Here is a 27,049-nt window from a genome sequence, read left to right as displayed (position 1 = left end):
ACATAAATATGGATGTATCAGAAATTGGACGCCATAGTATACAAGGTAATATTTCATCAATAACATATACAGCCGTGGACAAAAGTTTTGAGAATTACAAAAATATTGGAAATTGGAAAAGTTGCTGGTTAAGTTTTTATAATAGCAATTTGCATATACTCCAGAATGTTATGAAGAGTGATCAGATGAATTGCATAGTTCTTCTTTGCCATGAAAATTAACTTAATCCCAAAAAAAAACCTTCCACTGCATTTCATTGCTCTCATTAAAGGACCTGCTGAGATCATTTCAGTAATCGTCTTGATAACTCAAGTGAGAATGTTGACGAGCACAAGGCTGGAGATCATTATGTCAGGCTGATTGGGTTAAAATGGCAGACTTGACATGTTAAAAGGAGGGTGATGCTTGAAATCATTGTTCTTCCATTGTTAACCATGGTGACCTGCAAAGAAACGCGTGCAGCCATCATTGCTTTGCATAAAAATGGCTTCACAGGCAAGGATATTGTGGCTACTAAGATTGCACCTCAATCAACAATTTATAGGATCATCAAGAACTTCAAGGAAAGAGGTTCAATTCTTGTTAAGAAGGCTTAGGGCGTCCAAGAAAGTCCAGCAAGCGCCAGGATCGTCTCCTAAAGAGGATTCAGCTGCGGGATCGGAGTGCCACCAGTGCAGAGCTTTCTCAGGAATGGCAGCAGGCAGGTGTGAGCGCATCTGCACGCACAGTGAGGCGAAGACTTTTGAAAGATGGCCTGGTGTCAAGAAGGGCAACAAAGAAGCCACTTCTCTCCAAAAAAAACATCAGGGACAGATTGATCTTCTGCAGAAAGTTTGGTGAATGGACTGCTGAGGACTGGGGCAAAGTCATATTCTCCGATGAAGCCTCTTTCCGATTGTTTGGGGCATCTGGAAAAAGGCTTGTCCGGAGAAGAAAATGTGAGCGCTACCATCAGTCCTGTGTCATGCCAACAGTAAAGCATCCTGAGACCATTCATGTGTGGGGTTGCTTCTCATCCAAGGGAGTGGGTTCACTCACAATTTTGCCCAAAAACACAGCCATGAATAAAGAATGGTACCAAAACACCCTCCAACAGAAACTTCTTCCAACAATCCAACAACAGTTTGGTGAAGAACAATGCATTTTCCAGCACGATGGAGCACCGTGCCATAAGGCAAAAGTGATAACTAATTGGCTCGGGGACCAAAACGTTGACATTTTGGGTCCATGGCCTGGAAACTCCCCAGATCTTAATCCCATTGAGAACTTGTGGTCAATCCTCAAGAGGCGGGTGGACAAACAAAAACCCACTAATTCCGACAAACTCCAAGAAGTGATTATGAAAGAATGGGTTGCTATCAGTCAGGAATTGGCCCAGAAGTTGATTGAGAGCATGCCCAGTCGAATTGCAGAGGTCCTGAAAAAGAAGGGCCAACACTGCAAATACTGACTCTTTGCATAAATGTCATGTAATTGTCGATAAAAGCCTTTGAAACGTATGAAGTGCGTGTAATTATATTTCACTACATCACAGAAACAACTGAAACAAAGATCTAAAAGCAGTTTAGCAGCAAACTTTGTGAAAACTAATATTTGTGTCATTCTCAAAACTTTTGGCCACGACTGTATATTAGTGCATAGTGTAATTTAACTCTCGAGAGTATCTCAAAACCCATAAAACCATGTATAGTGATAAATTGTTTAATCATAAAAATGTCAAAACAAACATTATGTTTGAGCTCCAAGATGAATACGTCTATTCCAGGGTACACAGAAAATGGCTTATTTTAAATAATTGTTTGGAAGGGCATGGATTTGTTCAATTAGATGTTTTATTTAGTGATTAATCTTTTAGATCATTGTCATTGATAATTATGTTTTCTATTAATGTTTCATATTGATGACTCTAGTCAGTGGTGGTACATTAATTTAATCGAAAGCCACATTCACAGAATGTCATGTTAGTCATACTAAATGACTTTGCTGGGCATACAGATCTTGGCTCAATGATGACATATGATAATATGTTTAGGTAAACCAATGCAATAAATCAAATGGAAAATTAATATATAGTCTTGATCAGAGGTCCCCAGCATTTGTAGGTCACAGCAATGTTCAAATATAATACATGGTATTGAGCCACACATAAAAAATAAAAAAAATTACCTTAAAATTAACCGGTCAGTGTTATTGTTTTGACCCTAATACCATTTTATTTCTTAGTGCCACTAGTGCGCCAATAGGCTCTTTAGCAATGAACAGCTGGGAAGCAACCTGCAGTTTCCATATTATGATGTTGTAGCCACTTTGTCACTATATGCTGCCTCTGTATTGCATCATACAACAAAGGTAATCTCAACTAGAGGTACATTTATAAGTTCTGATTTCTGCAGTTTCCATATTGCGCCTCCATGTTATTTGAAACTTGCATAATACTGCCATGTGCATGAGATCTTAATTAATAAAAAACTGGCATTTTTTTGATTGAACCCATTGCATAAATACCATTGACTTTTGTACACAGTTGGTTAAATACCAGTATTGGTCTTGAAACATTTAGATTCAAACATTGCAAAATAGTTGAAGGCTAGGGTTTACAGCAAAACGAATGCAAAGATGAGGTTTTTCTGATTAATAAGAAGGCTGATGTGTTTAATAGTGACAGGATAATTCAGGTAGAAGTAATGGCAGCACAGCGGTAGATGAAATCCTTTAAAATGCCCAAAGGCTTAGTGTAGAGAGAATGATGTAATATATGCAAGTCTTAAAATGACAGCAAAAGTGAAGCTCATTTAAGAGTTGTCAGAGTCTGAAGAATGGACCTAAGTAGAGTTTTGTAATGCTACTATGTGACACTAATTACAGCATATTAGTCCACAAGATATCTTTCATGAAAATACATATTAACACTAGCACAAGTCAAATTTCCATTCAGCTTTCTACATTGTTCTCAGCCTTAGACAGTCAGACATAATTAAGTATTCACATGCAGTCTTTGTAGAGTCAAATGGAGAGCTGCCAATATTGAGGCTAAGACAGTTTAGTAGATGTTAAGAAGTTAACATTTGTTCACATTATCACTGTCTGTATCTATGTGATATACTTTGCTGAGAAGATATCAATTAAATGGATTTTTCCAGCTGCATACAAGCTCCATGAAAACTTCCTCCAATTCCCATTTTTGTCTGTTACTGATTTGATAAGTACTGTGCTATTGAGGTCAGTGCCTTAGGAAGTTTCCAAGAGCACGCTAAAACTAGTGGGTCTACCATTAAACACCTGGATGTTCTTCAAAGGTTGGGTCATCGACAAGACTGTATATGTAGACCAAAAAAACAACTACAAGTCAAACTGAGGCGTAACTTGAAGCTCATGGGTCCTATTGTGAGTTGTGCAACAGGACCCATATGCAATTCATGTTGTAGGCATCTTGTTATGTGGCGGAGGAGACTTTGGATTCATTTAGGCACATTGAAGCGGGGCAACTGCTACCTCTACATACCTTAAAACCATTCTTAGAACATAACCTTGATAATAGACAGCACAAAGAATTAAAGTTGTTACAAATATTGGATTAACTATAGCAACAGTATTATAGCCATAGCTTTTTATGGGAAAATACCATGGTACAATCTAGCACTCCTATGTGTTTTCTTTTGTGCAGATTATCTTATAAATGAAACTATTTCCACCTTTAGTTTTTTATGTAATATATTTTTCCTTGTATTCATCAAATCCATTCTGTCTAAAACTACGATTATATTCTATTATTTAGAATAAATCCGACTTGAGATCTGATCATTAACCCATTTTTCACATTAAGGATTAGGTTTTTTTCTGGAAATTTGACATATGTCACTTTATGTTGTAATAACTTTGGAACGCTTTTATTTATCCAAGCCTTTCTGAGAATTTTTTCTCGTGACACATTGTATTTCATGTTAGTGGTAAATTTCAGTCAATAATTTTCATTTTTATTTTAAAAAACCCCACAAATTTACAAAAAAAATTGAAAAGTTCGCAACTTTCCAAATTTCTATTTCTCTGCTTTTAAAACAGATAGTGATACCTCATATAATAGTTATTACTTTACATTTCCCATATGTCTACTTTATGTTTGGATCATTTTATCCTTTAGGTGTTCTACAAGAATTAAAGGAAAGTGTAGATGAAATTTCCGAATTTCACTTTTTTTTGCAGATTTTCCATTTTAATCAATTTTTTCACAGTAACAAAGCACGGGTTAACAGCCAAACAAAACTCAATGTCTATTCTAGTAGTTTACAGAAACTCCCCATATGTGGTTGTAAACTGCTAGACGGGCACACGACAGGGCGTAGAAGGAAAGGAATGCCATATGGTTTTTGGAGGGCAGATTTCACTGGGATAATTTTAAGCTGCCATGTCACATTTGAAGACCCCCTGATGCACCCCTAGAGTAGAAACTCCAAAAAAGTGACCCCATTTTGGAAAATACACCCCTCAAGGTATTCAAAACTGATTTTACAAACTTTGGTAACCCTTTAGGTGTTCCACAAAAATTTAAGGAAAATATAGATGAAATAATTTTTTACAGTAACAAAGCAAGGGTTAACAGCCAAACAAAACTCAATATTTATTGCCCTGATTCTGTAATTTACAGAAACACCCTATATGTGGTCATAAACTGCTGTACGGGCACATGGCAGGGCGCAGAAAGAAAGGAACGCCATATGGTTTTTGGACGGCAGATTTCTCTGGGATAATTTTAACTTGCCATGTCACATTTGAAGACCCCCTGATGCACCCATATAGTAGAAACTCCCAAAAATGACCTCATTATGGAAACTACAGGATAAGGTGGCAGTTTTTTTGATACTATTTTAGGGTACATGTGATTTTTCTGTTGAGGCAAGGTAATAAAAAATAGCTGTTTTGGCACCGTTTTTATTTTTTGTTATTTACAATGTTCATCTGACAGGTTAGATCATGTGGTATTTTTATAGAGCAGGTTGTTACAGACGCGACAATACCAAATATTTTTTTGGTTGTTTGTTTCAGTTTTACATAATAAAGCATTATTTTTTTATGGTTTTTTTATGTCTCTATATTCTGAACGCCATATTTTATTTTTATTTTTGGGCGACTGTCTTATATAGGGGCTCATTGTATTCGGTATTAGATGACGATTTGCTTAGTACTATTTTATGGTACATATGACTCAGGGCCGTCTTTACCGCAGGGCAAAAGGGGCAGCTGCCCCGGGCCCAGTTGCTCCTGGGGGGCCCAAGCAGCATTTTACTTGGATTTTACTTGGGCCCCCTATATTTTGTTGCCGCCGCCGCCCGCCAGCCATCTAACAGCACAAAGTCACAGTCCGGACTATAGAAATAGACTGAGTGAGGAGGGGGCGGGGCCCGCGGCCGCTCTGCTGCCTGGCCTCCTGTCTCTTTAACAGAGCAGACCAGTGGCTGCTGGAGCGTGATGCAGCTGAGCTGCCGCACAGGCAGAGAGAGAGGAAGGAGGCGGAGCCCCAGCCAGCAGCCACAACACACAGCCTGAGCCAAGCAACTAACAGAATTTACAGGTATTTGGTAGCTCTGGGGGGTGGGGGTGGGGCGTCCCTGTGTGTGTGTGTGTGTGTGTCTGTCCCTTTGTGTGTGTGTGTGCGTGTGTGTGTGTCTGTCCCTTTGTGTGTGTGTCTGTCCCTTTGTGTGTGTGTGTGTGTCTGTCCCTTTGTGTGTGTGTGTCTGTCCCTTTGTGTGTGTGTGTGTCTGTCCCTTTGTGTGTGTGTGTCTGTCTGTCCCTTTGTGTGTGTGTCTGTCCCTTTGTGTGTGTGTCTGTCCCTGTGTGTGTGTGTGTGTGTGTGTCTGTCCCTTTGAGTGTGTGTGTGTGTGTCTGTCCCTTTGTGTGTGTGTGTCTGTCCCTTTGTGTGTGTGTGTGTGTGTCTGTCCCTTTGTGTGTGTGTGTGTGTGTGTCTGTCCCTTTGTGTGTGTGTGTCTGTCACTTTGTGTGTGTGTGTGTGTGTGTGTCTGTCCCTTTGTGTGTGTGTGTGTGTGTGTCCCTTTGTGTGTGTGTGTGTGTGTCTGTCCCTTTGTGTGTGTGTGTGTGTGTGTGTCTGTCCCTTTGTGTGTGTGTGTGTGTGTGTCTGTCCCTTTGTGTGTGTGTGTCTGTCCCTTTGTGTGTGTGTGTCTGTCCCTTTGTGTGTGTGTGTGTACATAGGACTGCAGGTAACACTACTACATTATTCAGCACTAGTGTTATCTGTGGTTTTACATAGGACTGCAGGTAACACTACTACATTATTTAGCACTAGTGTTATCTGTGGTTTTACATAGGACTGCAGGTAACACTACTACATTATTTAGCACTAGTGTTATCTGTGGTTTTACATAGGACTGCAGGTAACACTACCACAAGGTTAGCTCACACAGGGCGCCTGAACACCTAAGGCCGGCCCTGGCTGCGCACCCCAGCGCCAAGGGATGACGTCACTGATGTAATATGCCTCTTATATGTGGAGAGCGGTGATGTCACTGATGTAATATATTACTTATAAGTGATCTATTACATCAGTGACATCACCACTCTCCACACATAAGTAATATATTACATCAGTGACATCACTGCTGTCCACATATACCGGTAAGTAATATATTACATCAGTGACATCACCGCCCATCACATATATGTGGACAGCGGTGATGTCACTGATGTAAAATATCACTTATATGTGGAGAGCGGTGATGTCACTGATGTAAAATATCACTTATATGTGGACAGCGGTGATGTCACTGATGCAATACAGCGTTCCAGATGGCGACCAAAATGGTCGCCAATGCGCCTTAAAATTTGCAGATGGTGACAAGACTTGTCATAGGCTACAGGCCTGAGGTCTATTTGGTAGTGAAATCCCAGCGCAGGCAAGCGTGATGATGTCATCACGCCCGCCTGTGCCAGGACGCGGTGAGGTGTGCGTGTCTGCATTGCACCATCCCTCGCCGTACCAGCAGCTAGTGAGCGCCAGTGAAAGGAAACAGGTGAGTATAAGATTTTGGCTTTTTTTTAAGGTGTGGGAAGGCGGGATCCAGGGGGCCCAAGTAAATTCTTGCCCAGGGTCCAATCAATATTAAAGACGGCCCTGATATGACTTTTTGATCGCTTGGTATTAAACTTTTTGTGACAAAAAAAGCTTTTTTTTTCTTTACGGTGTTCACATAGCAGGTTATATATATTATTTTATATAGCAGGTTATTACGGACGCGGCGATATCTAATATGTCTTTTGGGTGATTATCTTAGGTAGGGTATCATTTTTGTGGGATGAGATGACAGTTAGATTGGTACTATTTTGGGGGGCATACTTCATTTTGTTAATTGTTTTGATGGTGTTCACCTGAGGGGTTAGGTCATGTGATATTTATATAGAGTTGGTTGTTACATACAGTACAGACCAAAAGTTTGGACACACCTTCTCATTTAAAGAGTTTTCTTTATTTTCATGACTATGAAAATTGTAGATTCACACTGAAGGCATCAAAACTATGAATTAACACATGTGGAATTACAGTACAGACCAAAAGTTTGGACACACCTTCTCATTCAAAGAGTTTTCTTTATTTTCATGACTATGAAAATTGTAGATTCACACTGAAGGCATTAAAACTTCATGCACAGATGGCGCATGAAAACCAAGCCCATCAGTCTGACACATCACCCCCATGCATATCAGGGAAACTGTCTGAGCCTCAAGTTATGCAGCAGTCTCTTATGCTGTTTGAAGACTCTGCTGGCAGGGTTTCCCAAGGGCATCCACCTAGCCCTTCCCCAGGGGTGGAAGAGATAGAATGCACTAACGCACAACCACTTATGTTTCCTGATGAGGAGGACATGGGAATACCACCTCAGCACGTCTCTGATAATGACGAAACACAGGTGCCAACTGCTGCGTCTTTCTGCAGTGTGCAGACTGAACAGGAGGTCAGGGATCAAGACTGGGTGGAAGACGATGCAGGGGACGATGTGGTCCTAGACCCCACATGGAATGAAGGTCCTGCCACTGACTTTCACAGTTCGGAGGAAGAGGCAGTGGTGAGACCGAGCCAACAGCGTAGCAAAAGATAAAGAGGGAGCAGTGGGCAAAAGCAGAACACCCGCCGCCAAGAGACTCCACCTGCTACTGACCGCCGCCATCTGGGACGGAGCACCCCAAAGGCAGCTTCAAGGAGTTCCCTGGCATGGCACTTCTTCAAACAATGTGCTGACGACAAGACCCGAGTGGTTTGCACGCTGTGCCATCAGAGCCTGAAGCGAGGCATTAACGTTCTGAACCTTAGCACAACCTGCATGACCAGGCACCTGCATGCAAAGCATGAACTGCAGTGGAGTAAACACCTTAAAAACAAGGAAGTCACTCAGGCTCCCCCTGCTACCTCTTCTGCTGCTGCCGCCTCGGCCTCTTCTGCTGCTGCCGCCGCCTCGGCTTCTTCCTCCGCCTCTGGAGGAACGTTGGCACCTGCCGCCCAGCAAACATGGGATGTACCACCAACACCACCACCTGCGTCACCAAGCATCTTAACCATGTCACACGGCAGCGTTCAGCTCTCCATCTCACAAACATTTGAGAGAAAGCGTAAATTCCCACCTAGCCACCCTCGATCCCTGGCCCTGAATGCCAGCATTTCTAAACTACTGGCCTATAAAATGCTGTAATTTAGGCTGGTGGACACAGACAGCTTCAAACAGCTCATGTCGCTTGCTGTCCCACAGTATGTTGTTCCCAGCCGGCACTACTTCTCCAAGAGAGCCGTGCCTTCCCTGCACAACCAAGTATCCGATAAAATCAAGTGTGCACTGCGCAACGCCATCTGTGGCATGGTCCACCTAACCACAGATATGTGGACCAGTAAGCACGGCTAGGGACGCTATATCTCCCTAACTGCACACTGGGTAAATGTAGTGGCGGCTGGGCCCCAGGCGGAGAGCTGTTTGGCGCACGTCCTTCCGCCGCCAAGGATCGCAGGGCAACATTCTTTGCCTCCTGTCTCCTCCTCCTCCTACTCAGCTTCCTCCTCCTCTTATTCCACCTGCTCATCCAGTCAGCCACACACCTTCACCACAAATTCAGCACAGCCCGGGGTAAACGTCAGCAGGCCGTTCTGAAACTCATATGTTTGGGGGACAGGCCCCACACCGCACAGGAGTTGTGGCGGGGTATAGAACAACAGACCGACGAGTGGTTGCTGCCGGTTAGCCTCAAGCCTGGCCTGGTGGTGTGCGATAATGGGCGAAATCTCGTTGCAGCTCTGGGACTAGCCGGTTTGATGCACATCCCTTGCCTGGCGCATGTGCTGAATTTGGTGGTGCAGAAGTTCATTCACAACTACCCCGACATGTCAGAGCTGCTGCATAAAGTGAGGGCCGTCTGTTCGCGCTTCCGGAGTTTACATCCTGCCGCTGCTTGCCTGTCTGCGCTACAACGTAACTTCGGCCTTCCCGCTCACCGCCTCATATGCGACGTGCCCACCAGGTGGAACTCCACCTTGCACATGCTGGACAGACTGTGCGAGCAGCAGCAGGCCATAGTGGATTTTCAGCTGCAGCACGCACGGGTCAGTCGCACTGCGGATCAGCCCCACTTCACCATCAATGACTGGGCCTCCATGCGAGACCTGTGTGCCCTGTTGCGCTGTTTCGAGTACTCCACCAACATGGCCAGTGGCTATGACGCCGTTATCAGCGTTACAATACCACTTCTATGTCTCCTTGAGAAAACACTTAGGGCGATGATGGAAGAGGAGGTGGCCCAGGAGGAGCAGGAGGAAGAGGGGTATTTTTAGCACTTTCAGGCCAGTCTCTTCGAAGTGACTCAGAGGGAGGTTTTTTGCAACAGCAGAGGCCAGGTATAAATGTGGCCAGACAGGGCCCACTACTGGAGGACGAGGAGGACGAGGATGAGGAGGAGGTGGAGGAGGATGAGGATGAAGCAGGTTCACAGCGGGCTGGCACCCAACGCAGCTCGGGCCCATCACTGGTGCGTGGCTGGGGGGAAACGCAGGACGATGACGATACGCCTCCCACAGAGGACAGCTTGTCCTTACCTCTGGGCAGCCTGGCACACATGAGCGACTACATGCTGCAGTGCCTGCGCACTGACAGCAGAGTTGCCCACATTTTAACGTGTGCGGACTACTGGGTTGCCACCCTGCTGGATCCCCGGTACAAAGACAATGTGCCCACCTTACTTCCTACACTGGAGCGTGATAGGAAGATGCGCAAGTACAAGCGCACGTTGGTAGACGCGCTACTGAGAGCATTCCCAAATGTCACAGGGGAACAAGTGGAAGCCCAAGGCGAAGGCAGAGGAGGAGCAAGAGGTCGCCAACGCAACCGTGTCACGGCCAGCTCCTCTGAGGGCAGGGTTAGCATGGCAGAGATGTGTAAAAGTTTTGTCACCACCCCACAGCTAACTACACCACCACCTGATACGGAACGTGTTAGCAGGAGGCAACATTTCAATAACATGGTGGAACAGTACCTGTGCACACCCCTTCACGTACTGACTGATGGTTCGGCCCCATTCAACTTCTGGGTCTCCAAATTGTCCACGTGGCCAGAGCTAGCCTTTTATGCCTTGGAGGTGCTGGCCTGCCCGGCGGCCAGCGTTTTGTCTGAACGTGTATTCAGCACGGCAGGCGGCGTCATTACAGACAAACGCAGCCGCCTGTCTACAGCCAATGTGGACAAACTGACGTTCATAAAAATGAACCAGGCATGGATCCCACAGGACCTGTCCATCCCTTGTGCAGATTAGACATTAACTACCTCCCCTTAACAATATATTATTGTACTCCAGGGCACTTCCTCATTCAATCCTATTTTTATTTTCATTTTACCATTATATTGCGGGGCAACCCAAAGTTGAATGAACCTCTCCTCTGTCTGTGTGTCGGGGCCTAAAAATATCTGACAGTGGCCTGTTCCAGTGGTGGGTGACATGAAGCCTGATTCTCTGCTATGATATGAAGAATGATTCTCTGCTGACATGAAGCCTGAATCTCTGTTATGGGACCTCTCTCCTCTGCCTGGGTGCCTGGGCCTAAATATGTGACAATGGACTGTTCCAGTGGTGGGTGACGTGAAGCCTGATTCTCTGCTATGACATGCAGACTGATTCTCTGCTGACATGAAGCCTGAATCTCTGTTATGGGACCTCTCTCCTCTGTCTGGGTGCCGGGGCCTAAAAATATCTGACAGTGGCCTGTTCCAGTGGTGGTTGACGTGAAGCCTGATTCTCTGCTATGACATGAAGACTGATTCTCTGCTGACATGAAGCCTGAATCTCTGTTATGGGACCTCTCTCCTCTGTCTGGGTGCCAGGGCCTAAAAATATCTGACAGTGGCCTGTTCCAGTGGTGGGTGACGTGAAGCCTGATTCTCTGCTATGACATGAAGTCTGATTCTCTGCTGACATGAAGCCTGAATCTCTGTTATGGGACCTCTCTCCTCTGCCTGGGTGCCTGGGCCTAAATATGTGACAGTGGCCTGTTCCAGTGGTGAGTGACGTGAAGCCTGATTCTCTGCTATGACATGAAGACTGATTCTCTGCTGACATGAAGCCTGAATCTCTGTTATGGGACCTCTCTCCTCTGTCTGGGTGCCGGGGCCTAAAAATATGTGACAGTGGCCTGTTCCAGTGGTGGGTGACGTGAAGCCTGATTCTCTGCTATGACATGAAGACTGATTCTATGCTGACATGAAGCCTGAATCTCTGTTATGGGACCTCTCTCCTCTGTCTGGGTGTCGGGGCCTAAAAATATCTGACAGTGGCCTGTTCCAGTGGTGGGTGACGTGATGCCTGATTCTCTGCTATGACATGAAGACTGATTCTCTGCTGACATGAAGCCTGAATCTCTGTTATGGGACCTCTCTCCTCTGCCTGGGGGCCTGGGCCTAAATATGTGACAGTGGCCTGTTCCAGTGGTGGGTGACGTGAAGCCTGATTCTCTGCTATGACATGAAGACTGATTCTCTGCTGACATGAAGCCAGATTCTCTGTTACGGGACCTCTCTCCTCTGCCTGGGTGCCTGGGCCTAAATATATGACAATGGACTGTTACAGTGGTGGGTGACGTGAAGCCTGATTCTCTGCTGTGACATGCAGACTGATTCTCTGCTGACATGAAGCCAGATTCTCTGTTACGGGACCTCTCTCCTCTGCCTGGGTGCTGGGGCCTAAATATCTGACAATGGACTGTTCCAGTGTTGAGTGACGTGAAGCATGATTCTCTGCTGTGACATGAAGACTGATTCTTTGCAGACATGAAGCCAGATTCTCTGTTACGGGACCTCTCTCCTCTGCCTGGGTGCCTGGGCCTAAATATCTGACAATGGAATGTTCCAGTTTTGTGTGACGTGAAGCCTCATTCTCTGCTATGACATGAAGACTGATTCTCTGCTGACATGAAGCCAGATTCTCTGTTACGGGACCTCTCTCCTCTGCCTGGGTGCCTGGGCCTAAATATATGACAATGGACTGTTACAGTGGTGGGTGACGTGAAGCCTGATTCTCTGCTATGACATGCAGACTGATTCTCTGCTGACATGAAGCCAGATTCTCTGTTACGGGACCTCTCTCCTCAGCCTGGGTGCCTGGGCCTAAATATCTGACAATGGACTGTTCCAGTTTTGGGTGACGTGAAGCCTGATTCTCTGCTATGACATGAAGACTGATTCTCTGCTGACATGAAGCCAGATTCTCTGTTACGGGACCTCTCTCCTCTGCCTGGGTGCCTGGGCCTAAATATCTGACAATGGACTGTTCCAGTGTTGGGTGACGTGAAGCCTGATTCTCTGCTATGACATAAAGACTGATTCTCTGCTGACATGAAGCCAGATTCTCTGTTACGGGACCTCTCTCCTCTGCCTGGGTGCCTGGGCCTAAATATATGACAATGGACTGTTCCAGTGGTGGGTGACGTGAAGCCTGATTCTCTGCTATGACATGCAGACTGATTCTCTGCTGACATGAAGCCAGATTCTCTGTTACGGGACCTCTCTCCTCTGCCTGGGTGCCGGGGCCTAAATATATGACAATGGACTGTTACAGTGGTGGATGACGTGAAGCCAGATTCTCTGCTATGGCATGAAGACTGATTCTCTGCTGACGTGAAGCCAGATTCTCTGCTATGGGACCTCTCTCCAATTGATATTGGTTAATTTTTATTTATTTTATTTTTATTTTTATTCATTTCCCTATCCACATTTGTTTGCAGGGGATTTACCTACATGTTGCTGCATTTTGCAGCCCTCTAGCTCTTTCCTGGGCTGTTTTACAGCCTTTTTAGTGCCGAAAAGTTCGGGTCCCCATTGACTTCAATGGGGTTCGGGTTCGGGACGAAGTTCGGGTCGGGTTCGGTTCCCGAACCCGAACATTTCCGGGAAGTTCGGCCGAACTTCTCGAACCCGAACATCCAGGTGTTCGCTCAACTCTACTTAAGACCAGTTTACCCATGATAATATCATTTTTTAAATACTATATAATTCTCTATTTTTACTTTGTTGAAAAGCAGTCCAGTAAAATGCATGTACAGGGTGAGCCATTTATATGGATACACCTTAAAAAAATGGGAATGGTGACACATCAAACTTATTGGGAATTTCACAAGAAAAACAATGGTGTGCTTGGTTTTAACGTAACTTTATTCTTTCATGAGTTATTTACAAGTTTCTGACCACTTATAAAATGTGTTCAATGTGCTGCCCATTGTGTTGGATTGTCAATGCAACCCTCTTCTCCCACTTTTCACACACTGATAGCAACACTGCAGGAGAAATGCTAGCACAGGCTTCCAGTATCCGTAGTTTCAGGTGCTGCACATCTTCACAGCATAGACGATTGCCTTCAGATGATACGAGATGTGAAACTACGGATACTGGAAGCCTGTGCTAGCATTTCTCCTGCGGTGTTGCTATCAGTGTGTGAAGAGTGGGAGAAGAGGGTTGCATTGACAATCCAACACAATGGGCAGCACATTGAACACATTTTATAAGTGGTCAGAATCTTGTAAATAACTCATGAAAGAATAAAGTTACATTAAAACCAAGCACACCATTGTTTTTCTTGTGAAATTCCCAATAAGTTTGATGTGTCACAATACCCTCTTCCTATTGAAAAAACAAAAGTTGGATTCAAAATGGCCAACTTCAAAATGGCCACCATGGTCACCACCCATCTTGAAAAGTTTCCCCCCTCACATATACTAATGTGCCACAAACAGGAAGTTAATATCACCAACCATTCCCATTTTTTTTTAAGGTGTATCCATATAAATGGCCCACCCTGTAGAATTGTATTTATGATAGTGTTACTTTTTTGCATTAACACATGAAACTGCAATAAAGCAGCCTATAGGATAATTCACACCTCTAAATATCAGATCCATATTGATTCATTTGTTATATGTAAATGGTGTTATTCACATTTCTGTTTTTAATACATGTTTTATTTGTGCATGGGTTTTTCAATACACAGCATATTACAATTGATCTACATTCTTAAGGGCCAGATTTATCATTAGCTCAAGTCAAAATAATGAAGTAAAAAAGTCGCAATTCTTTGCGCAATCGCTAAAACTGCGCAAAAATTTACGACTTTTATTGGCTCCGCGCTATGCTCGCCAGTTTTCTAGAAGTGGGCTCTAGACAGATTTACTATTGCGACAATTTAAAAAGTTGCAAAGCACAATTTTACTCCAGTGAGGACCATGCTTATCCTATGCGACTTTTTAATAGAACATGCGACTTTTTCGTAAAGACGTGCTACTTTTGTAAAGCCGCTTACTGAAAGATAAACTGCTACCGTCAAACCACATTTATCACAGTATTAAACAACCATTAATAAATCTGACTTAGCCAAAAGTGACTTTGGACATATGTAAAAGTGGAGTAAGATGTAAGTGTAATGATAAATCTGGCCCTAAGAGTTTTTATCCTAAAACAGATTAGTTTAAAATCAACCCCTCCAACAGACCTTTCTATCACAGTCAAGTCTTCCCGGTATACAAAGTCTGCTGCCTTTGTGTAATATTTGATTCTGCCGTGTCCTTTAAAACAGACATCCAAGCTCCTTCCACCACCTGCCACCTCCAACTCAAAAATAACTCTTGAATCCATGTATTTCTCAATCAGGAGTTTGCAAAAATGCTTGTACATGCCCTCATCATCTCCCACCTATACTACTGTAACATCCTCCTCTGTGACCTTCCATCTCGCACCCTTGCACACCTCCAATCTATCCTCAACTCTGCTGCCCGACTAATACACCTCTCCCCTTGTTATTCCTTTGCCTCTCCCCTCTGCCAATCCCTTCACTGGCTTCCTATTGTTCAATGAAATCAGTTTAAAATACTAACAAGTACATATACAGGGCCATCCATAATCTTTCCCGTCCCTACATTTCTGAGCTACTTTCCTGATACTTCCCCACACATAATCTCTGATCCTGACAAGACCGCCTTCTCCACTCTCCTCTTGTCACCTTTTTCCACAATTGCCTTCAAGATTTCTCCCATACATACCCTTTACTCTGAAACTATCTACCCCAACATATCAGACTCTCACCTACAGTGGAAACCTTTAAAATAAACCTGAAAACTCACCTCTTCAAACAAGCCTACAACCTACAATAACCCTGCTACCACTGTACCAACATGACCAGCTTTACCCTCACCTACTGTGTTGATCTACTTCCATCCCTTGTAGGTTGTAAGCCCTTCCAGGCAGGGTCCTCTCTCCTTCTGTACCAGTTTGTAACTAGTATTGTTTGTGCTTATTGTAATTGTTTTTCATTATGTATGTACAGTCAGGTCCATAGATATTGGGACATCAACACAATTCTAAAATTTTTGGCTCTATTCACCACCCCAATGGATTTGAAATGAAACAAACAAGATGTGCTTTAACTGCAGACTGTCAGCTTTAATATGAGGGTATTTACATCCAAATAAGGTGAACGGTGTAGGAATTACAACAGTTTGCATCTGTGCCTCCCACTTGTTAAATGATCAAATGTAATGGGACAATTGGCTTCTCAGCTGTTCCATGGCCAGGTGTGTGTTATTCCCTTATTATCCCAATTACAATGAGCAGATAAAAGGTCCAGAGTTCATTTCAAGTGTGCTATTTGCATTTGGAATCTGTTGCTCTCAACTTTCAAGATGAGATCCAAAGAGCTATCACTATCAGTGAAGCAAGCCATCATTAGGCTGAAAAAATAAAACAAACCCATCAGAGAGATAGCAAAAACATTAGGCATGGCCAAAACAACTGTTTGGAACATTTTTTTAAAAAAAAGGAACGCACCAGTGACCTTAGCAACACCAAAAGACCTGGAAGACCATGGAAAACAACTGTGGTGGATGACCGAAGAATTCTTTCCCTTGTGAAGAACACACCCTTCACAACAGTTGGCCAGATCAAGAACACTCTCCAGGAGGTAGATGTATGTGTGTCAAAGTCAACAATCAAGAGAAGACTTCACCAGAGTGAATACAGAGGGTTCACCACAAGATGTAAACCATTGGTGAGCCTCAAAAACAGGAAGACCAGATTAGAGTTTGCCAAACGACAACTACAAAGCCTTCACAGTTCTGGAACAACATCCTATGGACAGATGAGACCAAGATCAACTTGTACCAGAGTGATGGGAAGAGAAGAGTATGAAGAAGGAAAGGAACTGCTCATGATCCTAAGCATACCACCTCATCAGTGAAGCATGGTGGTGGTAGTGTCATAACGTGGGCATGTATGGCTGCCAATGGAACTGGTTCTCTTGTATTTATTAATGATGTGACTGCTGACAAAAGCAGCAGGATGAATTCTGAAGTGTTTCCGGCAATATTATCTGCTCATATTCAGCCAAATTCTTCAGAACTCATTGGACAGCGCTTTACAGTGCAGATGGACAATGACCCAAAGCATACTGCAAAAGCAACCAAAGAGTTTTTTAAGTGAAATAAGTGGAATTTTATGCAATGGGCAAGTCAGTCACCTGACCTGAATCCGATTGAGCATGCATTTCACTTGCTGAAGACAAAACTTAAGGGAAAATGCCCCAAGAACAAGCAGGAACTGGACAGTTGCAGTAGAGACCTGGCAGAGCATCACCAGGAATGAAACCCAGCGTCTGGTGATGTCTATGCATTCCAGACTTCAGGCTGTAATTGACTGCAAAGGATTTGCAACCAAGAATTAAAAAGTGAAAGTTTGATTTATGATTATTATTATGTTCTATTACTTTTGGTCCCTTAACAAGTGGGAGGCACATATGCAAACTGTTGTAATTCCTACACCGTTCACCTGATTTGGATGTAAATACCTCAAATTAAAGCTGACAGTCTGCAGTTAAAGCACATCTTGTTAGTTTCATTTCAAATCCATTGGGGTGGTGTATAGAGCAAAAAATGTTAGAATTATGTTGATGTCCCAATATTTATGGACCTGACTGTGTACCCTTTTTATATGTATAACGCCATGGAATGGTGCTTTAATAATAAATAATAATAATTAAAAAATAATTTCCAATTTTTGAAGTTCACATGTGCATATATTGTATGTTCTGTTGTATGGGAAAAAAATAATTTGTAATCAGTATACTATATGTTCTATTGTGGGCTGACACGGAAGTTGCAGGAAATTCAAATTTCCTATAAATCTCTGCTCTGGTATCAGCTTGTTTTAAAGAATCAAATTAAATAAAATGTTTATTGGAATACTTTTACATTTCCCTGTATGTTACTGTAGGTGTAGAAAGTCAAACTACACTTTAAATGTTGAAATGTATATGAATCCCTTATTATGGAGCCGTGTTTTTACGTAAAAGGCAACAAAGGTTAAAATGTCATATTTCAGCCTCCAGTATAATGTGAGCGGCTTAAGTGGCGTAACATTGGCGAAGCAAATTCATATATTTCTAGTATAATTTTTTTTATAGTCAAACCCAATACATCTTTAATAGTGATGAGCGAATCGAAGTCCAAGATCCGAATTTCAGGATAAATTAGATTCGCAGCGAAGCCGAATTTCCTTGTGCGGTAGTAAATCGATTTAACCTGAAACAGTGCTTGAAAATCTTGGCTGAAATCCCGCATGCCAACTAGCGTGATGACATCATATCGGACTAATCAAGATTTCACGCCAGACCTTAAAGTAAGAAGGCAGCGTTCGGCTCGTTGCAAGCAAATGGATCAGGTAAGTACTATTTCTTTTGTTTTTTTTTACAGTGAAGCTGCTGAATCTAATTTTACTAAACTTCGCTCAACACTAATATTTAACCAGAAACATGTTATAAATAAATTGAAGCAAAGATACATAGGAAAATAGAATCCACTGAAGAAAATTATCAATTTTTCACAATACTATGGTGACTATGAAAAGGTTTTGACAGCCTATATCAAAATCATGTCAACTTCACAATATTTTAAAGATCCATATATACTCATAGAATATTCAGGCATTTAATTCTTTAAAAGAAAGAAGCAGATTTTTAGAAATATACAAATCTTTTCCTGGGACTGGAGCTGGAATCACTGTAAGATGAATGCACATCGCGTAGTACTTGCACTGTAAATAGCTTCCTAAGAAAAAGAAAATGTGAAAACTTTAGCACCTACTTATTCAAACCATTGCGGCTTTTATTGTTTCAATTTACATTAACCATTTACATTTACAGTGATCACACAATTTTTTTTTTAAATCGCATTCCAAGAGCTATAACTTTTTTTTTCATCAATGTACTTGTTTTATTTTTTGCAGGACAAGTTATAGTCTTTAATGCACCATTTTGGGTTATTGTAATGATTGATTAAAGCCAGCTGTTTAGCTAAAACCTCTGTTGTTTACATCAGTAAAAAAGCGCATTGGTGGTCACTAAGGGCTTTCCGGCACTTTAATACTGATGACCTATAGCATTGGGCGAGCATGCTCGGCCGCACACCAGTTCAACTCAAGCATCGCTATGCTCGGTCAAATATTGCGTGTGCTCGAGTCAGTGATTTTAAATTTAATTTAGCCTCTATTTCTGAAAATGTTCTGGCAGGATTCAAACTCGCAACCTTCTACATTACAGCCAAGAATCTTAACCACTACACTATAGACCTGGATGCCCATCCTCTTAAAAAACTAAATATGAGACTAGTAGTAAGTATTCCTATATAGCAGAAGTCTCTTTTTTTTTTCTTTTTTTTTGTAACTGGCAATGCAGCTCTATAGTGTAGTGGTTGACATTCTTGGCTGTAATGTAGAAGGTTGTGAGTTAGAATCCTGTCAGAAAATTTTCAGAAATAGAGGCTAAATTAAATTGATATATTTTCAATTTTTTTTTAGTAATTGTAAAAAATGTGTAATTACTATATATATATATATATATATATATATATATATATATATATATATACACTGAACAAAATATAAATGCAACACTTTTGGTTTTGCTCCCATTTTGCATTAGCTGAACTAAAAGATCTGAAAATTTTTTACATACACAAAAGACCCATTACTCTCAAATATTGTTCACAAATCTGTCTAAATCTATGTTAGTGAGCACTTCTCATTTGCCAAGATAATCCATCCCACCTCACAGGTGTGGCATATAAAGGTGCAAGTGTTGCATTTATATTTTTGTTCAGTGTATATATAGATAGATAAAATCATACTTCTGATATATATGAATGCATGATATGTGGGAAACTACTACTGATGTTTTAGCCATAATATATTTACATATGATATATTTACATATATTCTAATATATTATCAATGAAAAAGACCGGCACTCGCTGTTGATAATTCTTTCTTTGTATTTATTCAGTCACATGTACAGGCAATAAGTGACGCGTGCGTTTCGGTGCTGCCGCACCTTCCTCAGACTTAGATAAGTCTGAGGAAGGTGCGGCAGCACCGAAACGCACGCGTCACTTATTGCCTGTACATGTGACTGAATAAATACAAAGAAAGAATTATCAACAGCGAGTGCCGGTCTTTTTCATTGATTCTACATTGGGACGCCATCCCATAGACTCGTGCACCGTGACCATATACAGCAGTGCCGACCTGTGATTATTATATATTCTAATATATTATATATTCTAAATATATAATAATATATGTAAATATATTATGGATAAAAACTTAAATATATGTTTAAATTAAATTTTGCCTCTATTTCTGAAAGTTTTCTGACTGGATTTGAACTCACAACCTTCTACATCACAGCCCAGAATGTTAACCACTACACTATAGAGCTGCATGGCCAATTACTAAAAAGAAATAAAATATGAGACTTCTGCTATATAGGAAAACTAACTACTAGTAAGTATTCCAATACAGCAGATGTCTCATTATTTTTTTTATTTTTTTTTAAAGCAACTGACCATGCAGCTCTATAGTGTAGTGGTTAAGATTTTTGGCTGTAATGTAGAAGGTTGTGAGTTTAAATGTCGCCAGAAACTTTTCAGAAATAGAGGCTAAATTAGATTTAAATACACTGGGTGTCTTTAAGCACTAACTCCATATATGGACATAGCTATATATGGAGTCAGAGCAGGGACTCCTAAGCTTAACTATAGTCCCGACACCCTCCCCCCTTCAAAACAGGGGTGCCTGGTTTAATGTTCAGGGACTTCCATTGTGCTCTGTAGAGCATCAGAAAGTGTTCTACTCGAGCACCAGAGCACACAAGCACTTTGGTGCTCAACCAACACTAATGACCTATCCTCAGTATAGGTCACCAGTATTTGATGAGTGGGGGTCTGTCACCCAGGACCCCTGATGATCAGCTGTTTGATCAGCAGCAGCACTTCTGTGAGCATTGAAGGCTTCTCCGTGCTTACCAAGCAGAGCGCTGTACATTGTATAGCGGTTGTACACGGTATTGCAGCTCAGCCCCATTCACTTAATTGATTATAACTGGCACTTCCTAGAAACTGTTAAAGGGAATATCATCAATTACAAGCCTTTTAATATTCTTGTTTTCTCACTGACACTATAACAGTAAAAATAGGCTTACTTCCTGTTTTCTGCTGCTCATTTTTCTGCTTTGCTGTGTAGACTGGGGCAAGGTCATTGGAGAGTAGGGATTTAATGACAGCTCTGTTGTACTGCTAGAGATAAGAGAGAAAAAACATTATACTGTACACCATGGCTCTGATTTGTCATACCTTAACTCCAGAACTCCGGCTTCAAAAAGTCACTAAATTAAACTTTTGCTATTTTTTTGGCTCACTTGTGCAAAAATTGTCTGGGTGGGTAAATTGGCGTGGTTAGCTATATTAATAAGTTTCACTCCAGATTTATCATTGAGACTTATTTAAAAAGTCACCAAAAAAAGTTGCAATCTCACTCGAGTAGAAGGGTGGAATTGAAAAACTGGAGTAGACACCTTAAGTGTTAGGCTTAAGGATGAGACAAATTTATCAAACAACATAAGACATTTGATAAATGTGGCATAAAGTACTCCAACACAGACTCAAGGAAAAGTGACTTCAAATACTCCCCTCATGATAAACTACCCCCTATATATATATATATATATATATATATATATATATATATACAGATAAGGCTATACCCACTAATAGTTGGTATAAAGTAAGATTTGACAATCTAAAGATTCACCAGATTTATCATCCAGCATCAGTCACTGTGATAAATCTAGAGCAGTTTAAGACTGTCTAGAGCATATTGGATGAAGATTTATATGTCTTACTATATTTCTGATTTTACAGTAATTTATGTCAATACAGAGAGAGTTCTGTGTTGTGACTTTAAATAATATAAACATGGCCTGTAAACTAAACTATGGGTTAAAAAATGTATCTGATAATGTGATATTGATGACCTTCTCAGGATAAGTAATCAATATCAGACTTCAAAAGGGCTGTAGCACTAAGCCAAAAATAATCATTGTATATTGGTCACATGGCCAAGGGGCAGCTCAGTCCCATTCAAATGAATAGGACTGAGCTGCAATACCACACACAACTTCTATACAATGCACAGCACTGTGCTTGGTGATCTGTGAGGAGACTGCAGCTCACCAGAGCTCCAGAGAGTGGTGTGACCTCTTCAAGCAGTTCATTGGCGAGAGTTTTGGGAGTCAGATACCCACTGATCTGATATTGATGACCTACCCTGAGGATTGGCTATCAATACCAAATTCCTAGAGAACCCATTTAATTTTGCCTTTGAGATGTTTCTAGAGGAGGGAGGAACCTAAACTCTTAGGCTTGGCCTTTTTTTGAGTTCATTCAGTCAAGTCAGTTGGAGATGAAGCAGGGCTGCTGTGAGAGTAGCTTCCTTATCTTGTGAGTCAGTATCAGTGAGCTTTGACCCCAAAGGAAGTCAGCAAACCCTTGGGAGTGAGATGAAAGGAAAACCCCTAAGATTCTTGAGTAGCTGAAAGAGAGAATGCAGGATTTTACGTCTACCGCTAATAGACCTAACAGACCTGGTGTGATGAACCGAACCTCGCAGCCCCACCTGACATCACTACTAAGTCTAAATCACGCGGTACGGTCTCTTCACTTTCACCAAGATGTGACATTCCTGGTATGTAAGGTCAGCTTGGCACAGTTTTACACAGACACCCCCCGTCCACATTGGTACAGGGCGCCATAGGGAGTGAGAGAGGATGACCCACACGACCTCCGGTGTGGCACAACACTTGCTCACAACCCTGATAGGCTAAGAGAGTCCTTTCATTGCCCCAGTAAAACGTCGCTCTGCTTGCCAGGTAGACTAAAAAAAACGAAAAATAAATATCAAGCAAACTACATACCCAAATTTATATAAAAATAAATCAATATTTTATTAAATATAAGTTAAAATTTACAAATATAATATGATATCGACAGATCAGCCACATGAAGGAGCCACAACATAGGTCACATAGACAGTAATGTAAGCATGTAGCAGGAGTTAATATAATTATAAACCAAAGTATGGCACTGCCAATAATACATAATAGTATACAGACCAAGAAGTGTGCTCCTCCAAAAACATCCCAACACGTGTTTCGCATCGGCTTCCTCAGGGAAAATGTAACCGGGTAGACTGCCACAAATTCCTCGTTAGGTAACGGGATTATACTAGGCCAGAAACCAAACCAGGTAGCATGTAACGTTAAACCGAGACACAGACGTGTGGATTTGTAACAACCAAAGATTAAATTATATATTAAAGGGCAGACTAGACAACAACACTATATACACAAAGGATATATACAATGGTCAGAGATGCAAATACAGGTGGTAGTACAATCAGAATTAGCAGATAACGCAAAAGTCAGTTACCGGATAGATGTGTAGGCCTTGGTGCTGCAGTCACATAGGAGCAAGTGATGCCATTGGGTTTCCTGGTCTCTTCCAACATGACACACGTCAAAACCTCCCTTCAGAAGAAAGACTCTAGCTGCTGCCCCGTACGAGCAATTAAACCCTTGCTCAGTCACTCCCCTCCCACAACATGGGAGGATCCCACTCTCCCTCCCTTTAGGTATGGTAGCAAAAACTTCAAAAACACAATATGAATCATAAATAAAACAGAAAGTCAGTCCTGTGTCCCAACACGGACAATTACTTGCGCTGCTGCTGGTCCCGGAATAGTGTGGTAGGTTTCACACTGGCAAAGTCAAGTCAATAGGTTTTGGAACCGCGCTGCTGGAAACTATGTGTTCCGGTCACAAGTGGATGGTACAAGGGTGTCAGCCCCTCTCCTCAACACCAAAGGATACGATCCTCCTAGATCCCCTCCTCTACAGGATTTAAGGAGATAGGCAAAATAGTGAAGCACCCTTGAGAATTTTATCATAAAAAGGTTTTATTCTACTTACAACAGGTCAGTAGACAAAAGGCATAAAAATACAAAGTGATCGTCACTTTCCTGCCCGACCCGGGTTTCGCTGCCTCGCTTCTTCAAGGGCGATGACTGAGCATGCTCACAATCAAGCCTTTTAAATAGCCCAGCTGTCTCATTATTCAAGCGGGTGTGGTTCCGATCCGTATAATATACTTTCAAAAATAACAGTTTTACATCATATAGCATAAAATCACATTCATTAATACTTTTAGTGCAATCACCTTTAAAATGTAGACATAAAAATACACACGGGAGCAGATTATTACTCCCTATTGCCAGTCCATATGTAAACCCTTTCGGGTTACCGCTAGTATTCATATTCAATATATAAATTCAGCCTCCTTATAGGAATCAACCCCCCAAATAGTCTTCTCGTATCCTAAAAATGTTCCAACTCAATCTATTATAATAGTCCTACCATCCTATACATTCCATCCACTCCTAGAATATTATACAGGTATTCTCCTTCTGCTCCCGAAACGTCACTCCGGTGATCTTCGCCCACTTTTGGAGCGTCACTCCGCAAAACACCATCCATTCCTGGGGCGTCGCTCAGGTGCTCTCCACCCACTCTTGGAGCGTCACTAAGAAGGACGCCACCCACTCCGGTAGCGTCATTCAGGTGTTCTCGACCCCGCCTCCACCTCTGACGCTCCTATCACGAAACGTCATGGTCCAATGGAGCAGCCAGAAAACCTGACGTCACCCGAAGGTCCTTAGGAGGCCAGGTAGAGAGCAGCCGAACGGCGTCACCGGTAAGATCGCTTTACAGTAAGCATGGTTTTAGGTCAAATTCGATGTTGAGCCCACTGGGTTGTAGGGTCCCTAGCTGGTAAATCCACTCCACCTCTTTTCTATTGATTTGTGCCAGCGAGTCCCCTCCACGCCAGTGTGGCTTAACAGTTTCTACTCCGGCGAATTTTAACCCATACGGATTTTTTCCATGCAATAATTTAAAGTGTGCTGATACACTATGGGTCATTAGGCCTTTTCTGATGTTCCGTAGGTGTTCTTGTATCCTAACCTTCAACTTCCTAATTATCCGTCCCACGTACTGGAGCCCGCAAGGGCATTCCAGTACGTAGATTATGCCCTCATTCTCGCACGAGCAATTGTTCTTTATACGAAATTCGACCCCATTTTTTTTAGATACTATATGTTTAATATTAATTTGACGTTCTTTAGAGTTCCGATTCTTACAACCAGCACAAAATCCACACCAAGTAAATTTTCCTTCTTTTTTCACCTTTAAGTTTACTGGGGGTATGGCACTACGTACGAGTTTTTCTCTAATGTTGGTCGCTTTTTTAAAAATAAAAGAGGGATTCGCGGGTATTATTTTTCCTATTATTGGATCGTTTTTTAAAACTCCCCAGTTTTTTCTCACCATTTTCTTGACGTTATCTGACATGGAGCAAAATTTGGTCACAAATGAAAATCTGTAGTCCCTATCTTCCTTTTCCACTATTCCTTTTGTATGTTCCTTTCTTCCCCTTGTTTCCATCTCTACATTCTGTATGCATACATCTAGATTGGCCTCGTCATATCCTCTCTCCACAAATCTATTTTTTAACACCCCACATTGTGTTCTATATTCACTCACTTCTGTACAGTTACGGGCCATCCTCTTGGACCATGACGTTTCGTGATAGGAGCGTCAGAGGTGGAGGCGGGGTCGAGAACACCTGAATGACGCTACCGGAGTGGGTGGCGTCCTTCTTAGTGACGCTCCAAGACTGGGTGGAGACCACCTGAGCGACGCCCCAGGAATGGATGGCGTTTTGCGGAGTGACGCTCCAAAAGTGGGCAGAGATCACCGGAGTGACGTTTCGGGAGCAGAAGGAGAATACCTGTATAATATTCTAGGAGTGGATGGAATGTATAGGATGGTAGGACTATTATAATAGATTGAGTTGGAACATTTTTAGGATACGAGAAGACTATTTGGGGGGTTGATTCCTATAAGGAGGCTGAATTTATATATTGAATATGAATACTAGCGGTAACCCGAAAGGGTTTACATATGGACTGGCAATAGGGAGTAATAATCTGCTCCCGTGTGTATTTTTATGTCTACATTTTAAAGGTGATTGCACTAAAAGTATTAATGAATGTGATTTTATGCTATATGATGTAAAACTGTTATTTTTGAAAGTATATTATACGGATCGGAACCACACCCGCTTGAATAATGAGACAGCTGGGCTATTTAAAAGGCTTGATTGTGAGCATGCTCAGTCATCGCCCTTGAAGAAGCGAGGCAGCGAAACCCGGGTCGGGCAGGAAAGTGACGATCACTTTGTATTTTTATGCCTTTTGTCTACTGACCTGTTGTAAGTAGAATAAAACCTTTTTATGATAAAATTCTCAAGGGTGCTTCACTATTTTGCCTATCTCCTTAAATCCTGTAGAGGAGGGGATCTAGGAGGATCGTATCCTTTGGTGTTGAGGAGAGGGGCTGACACCCTTGTACCATCCACTTGTGACCGGAACACATAGTTTCCAGCAGCGCGGTTCCAAAACCTATTGACAATATGAATCATAACTCCTCACTGGAAGTTCATAGGGAGGAGGTCCCTGATACATTTGGAGACGCTTGAGCTCCGTCACACTGAGTCTCTCCCTACCTAGCCTACGCTAGCACACCCGACCAACCATGGTGAAAATCGGGAACCCTAAGCCAGGGGAATCTGCCCGCCATCAAAAGAACGCACCAGGGGAAGGAGACATGGATAAATTCATAAAAAAAGCGGCGGCAATATGCGCCGCTAGAGAATCCAAGATGGCGCCCGCTCCTCAAGCTGAGGCTATTATGAGCGAACATGAGGCCTCAGACGCTGACAGCGATACAGAAGAAACAATGGGCTCACAAAGCCTACCAATTTCAAGAAAATTCCTTAAAAAGACGCTGTCGAGAGCCCTTGAACCAGTCGCCCATGAGTTGGCCTCCCTCAGACAAGAGGTGAGACACAAAGGAGGCAGAGTGGAAACGCTGGAAACTGCCCAAACCGCCATGCAAGAATGGCAAATGGCGGCCACAGACAGCATTAAGAAATGCCAAGATCATCTAAATGCGGTTCACACTGCACATGAAGATCAAGAGAACCGCGGAAGGAGAAACAACCTCTGTTTTCGGGGAGTCCCAGAAGCTATCACCG

The 27,049-nt window shown here is 42.4% G+C and overlaps 1 protein-coding gene across 1 annotated transcript in view; it reads right to left on the bottom strand.

The window, feature by feature from the left end:
- The window catches only part of LOC121002431 (centromere protein L-like), a 72,601-nt gene extending 47,086 nt beyond the window's left edge, over positions 1 to 25,515 (bottom strand). The window contains exons 1-2 of the mRNA XM_040433888.1: positions 25,279 to 25,515; positions 21,014 to 21,136 (exon numbers count right to left, since the gene is read on the bottom strand). Of these exons, the coding sequence (XP_040289822.1) occupies positions 21,014 to 21,136; positions 25,279 to 25,515 (360 nt within the window). The remainder of the gene's footprint in view (positions 1 to 21,013; positions 21,137 to 25,278) is intronic.
- Positions 25,516 to 27,049: the final 1,534 nt, after the last annotated feature.

The sequence above is a fragment of the Bufo bufo genome, chromosome 5 (assembly GCF_905171765.1).
Source record: "Bufo bufo chromosome 5, aBufBuf1.1, whole genome shotgun sequence".
In the NCBI taxonomy this organism is placed as follows: Eukaryota; Metazoa; Chordata; class Amphibia; order Anura; family Bufonidae; genus Bufo; species Bufo bufo.
Note: the sequence above shows the minus strand (reverse complement) of the source record. Positions and strands in the feature narration are given on the sequence as shown.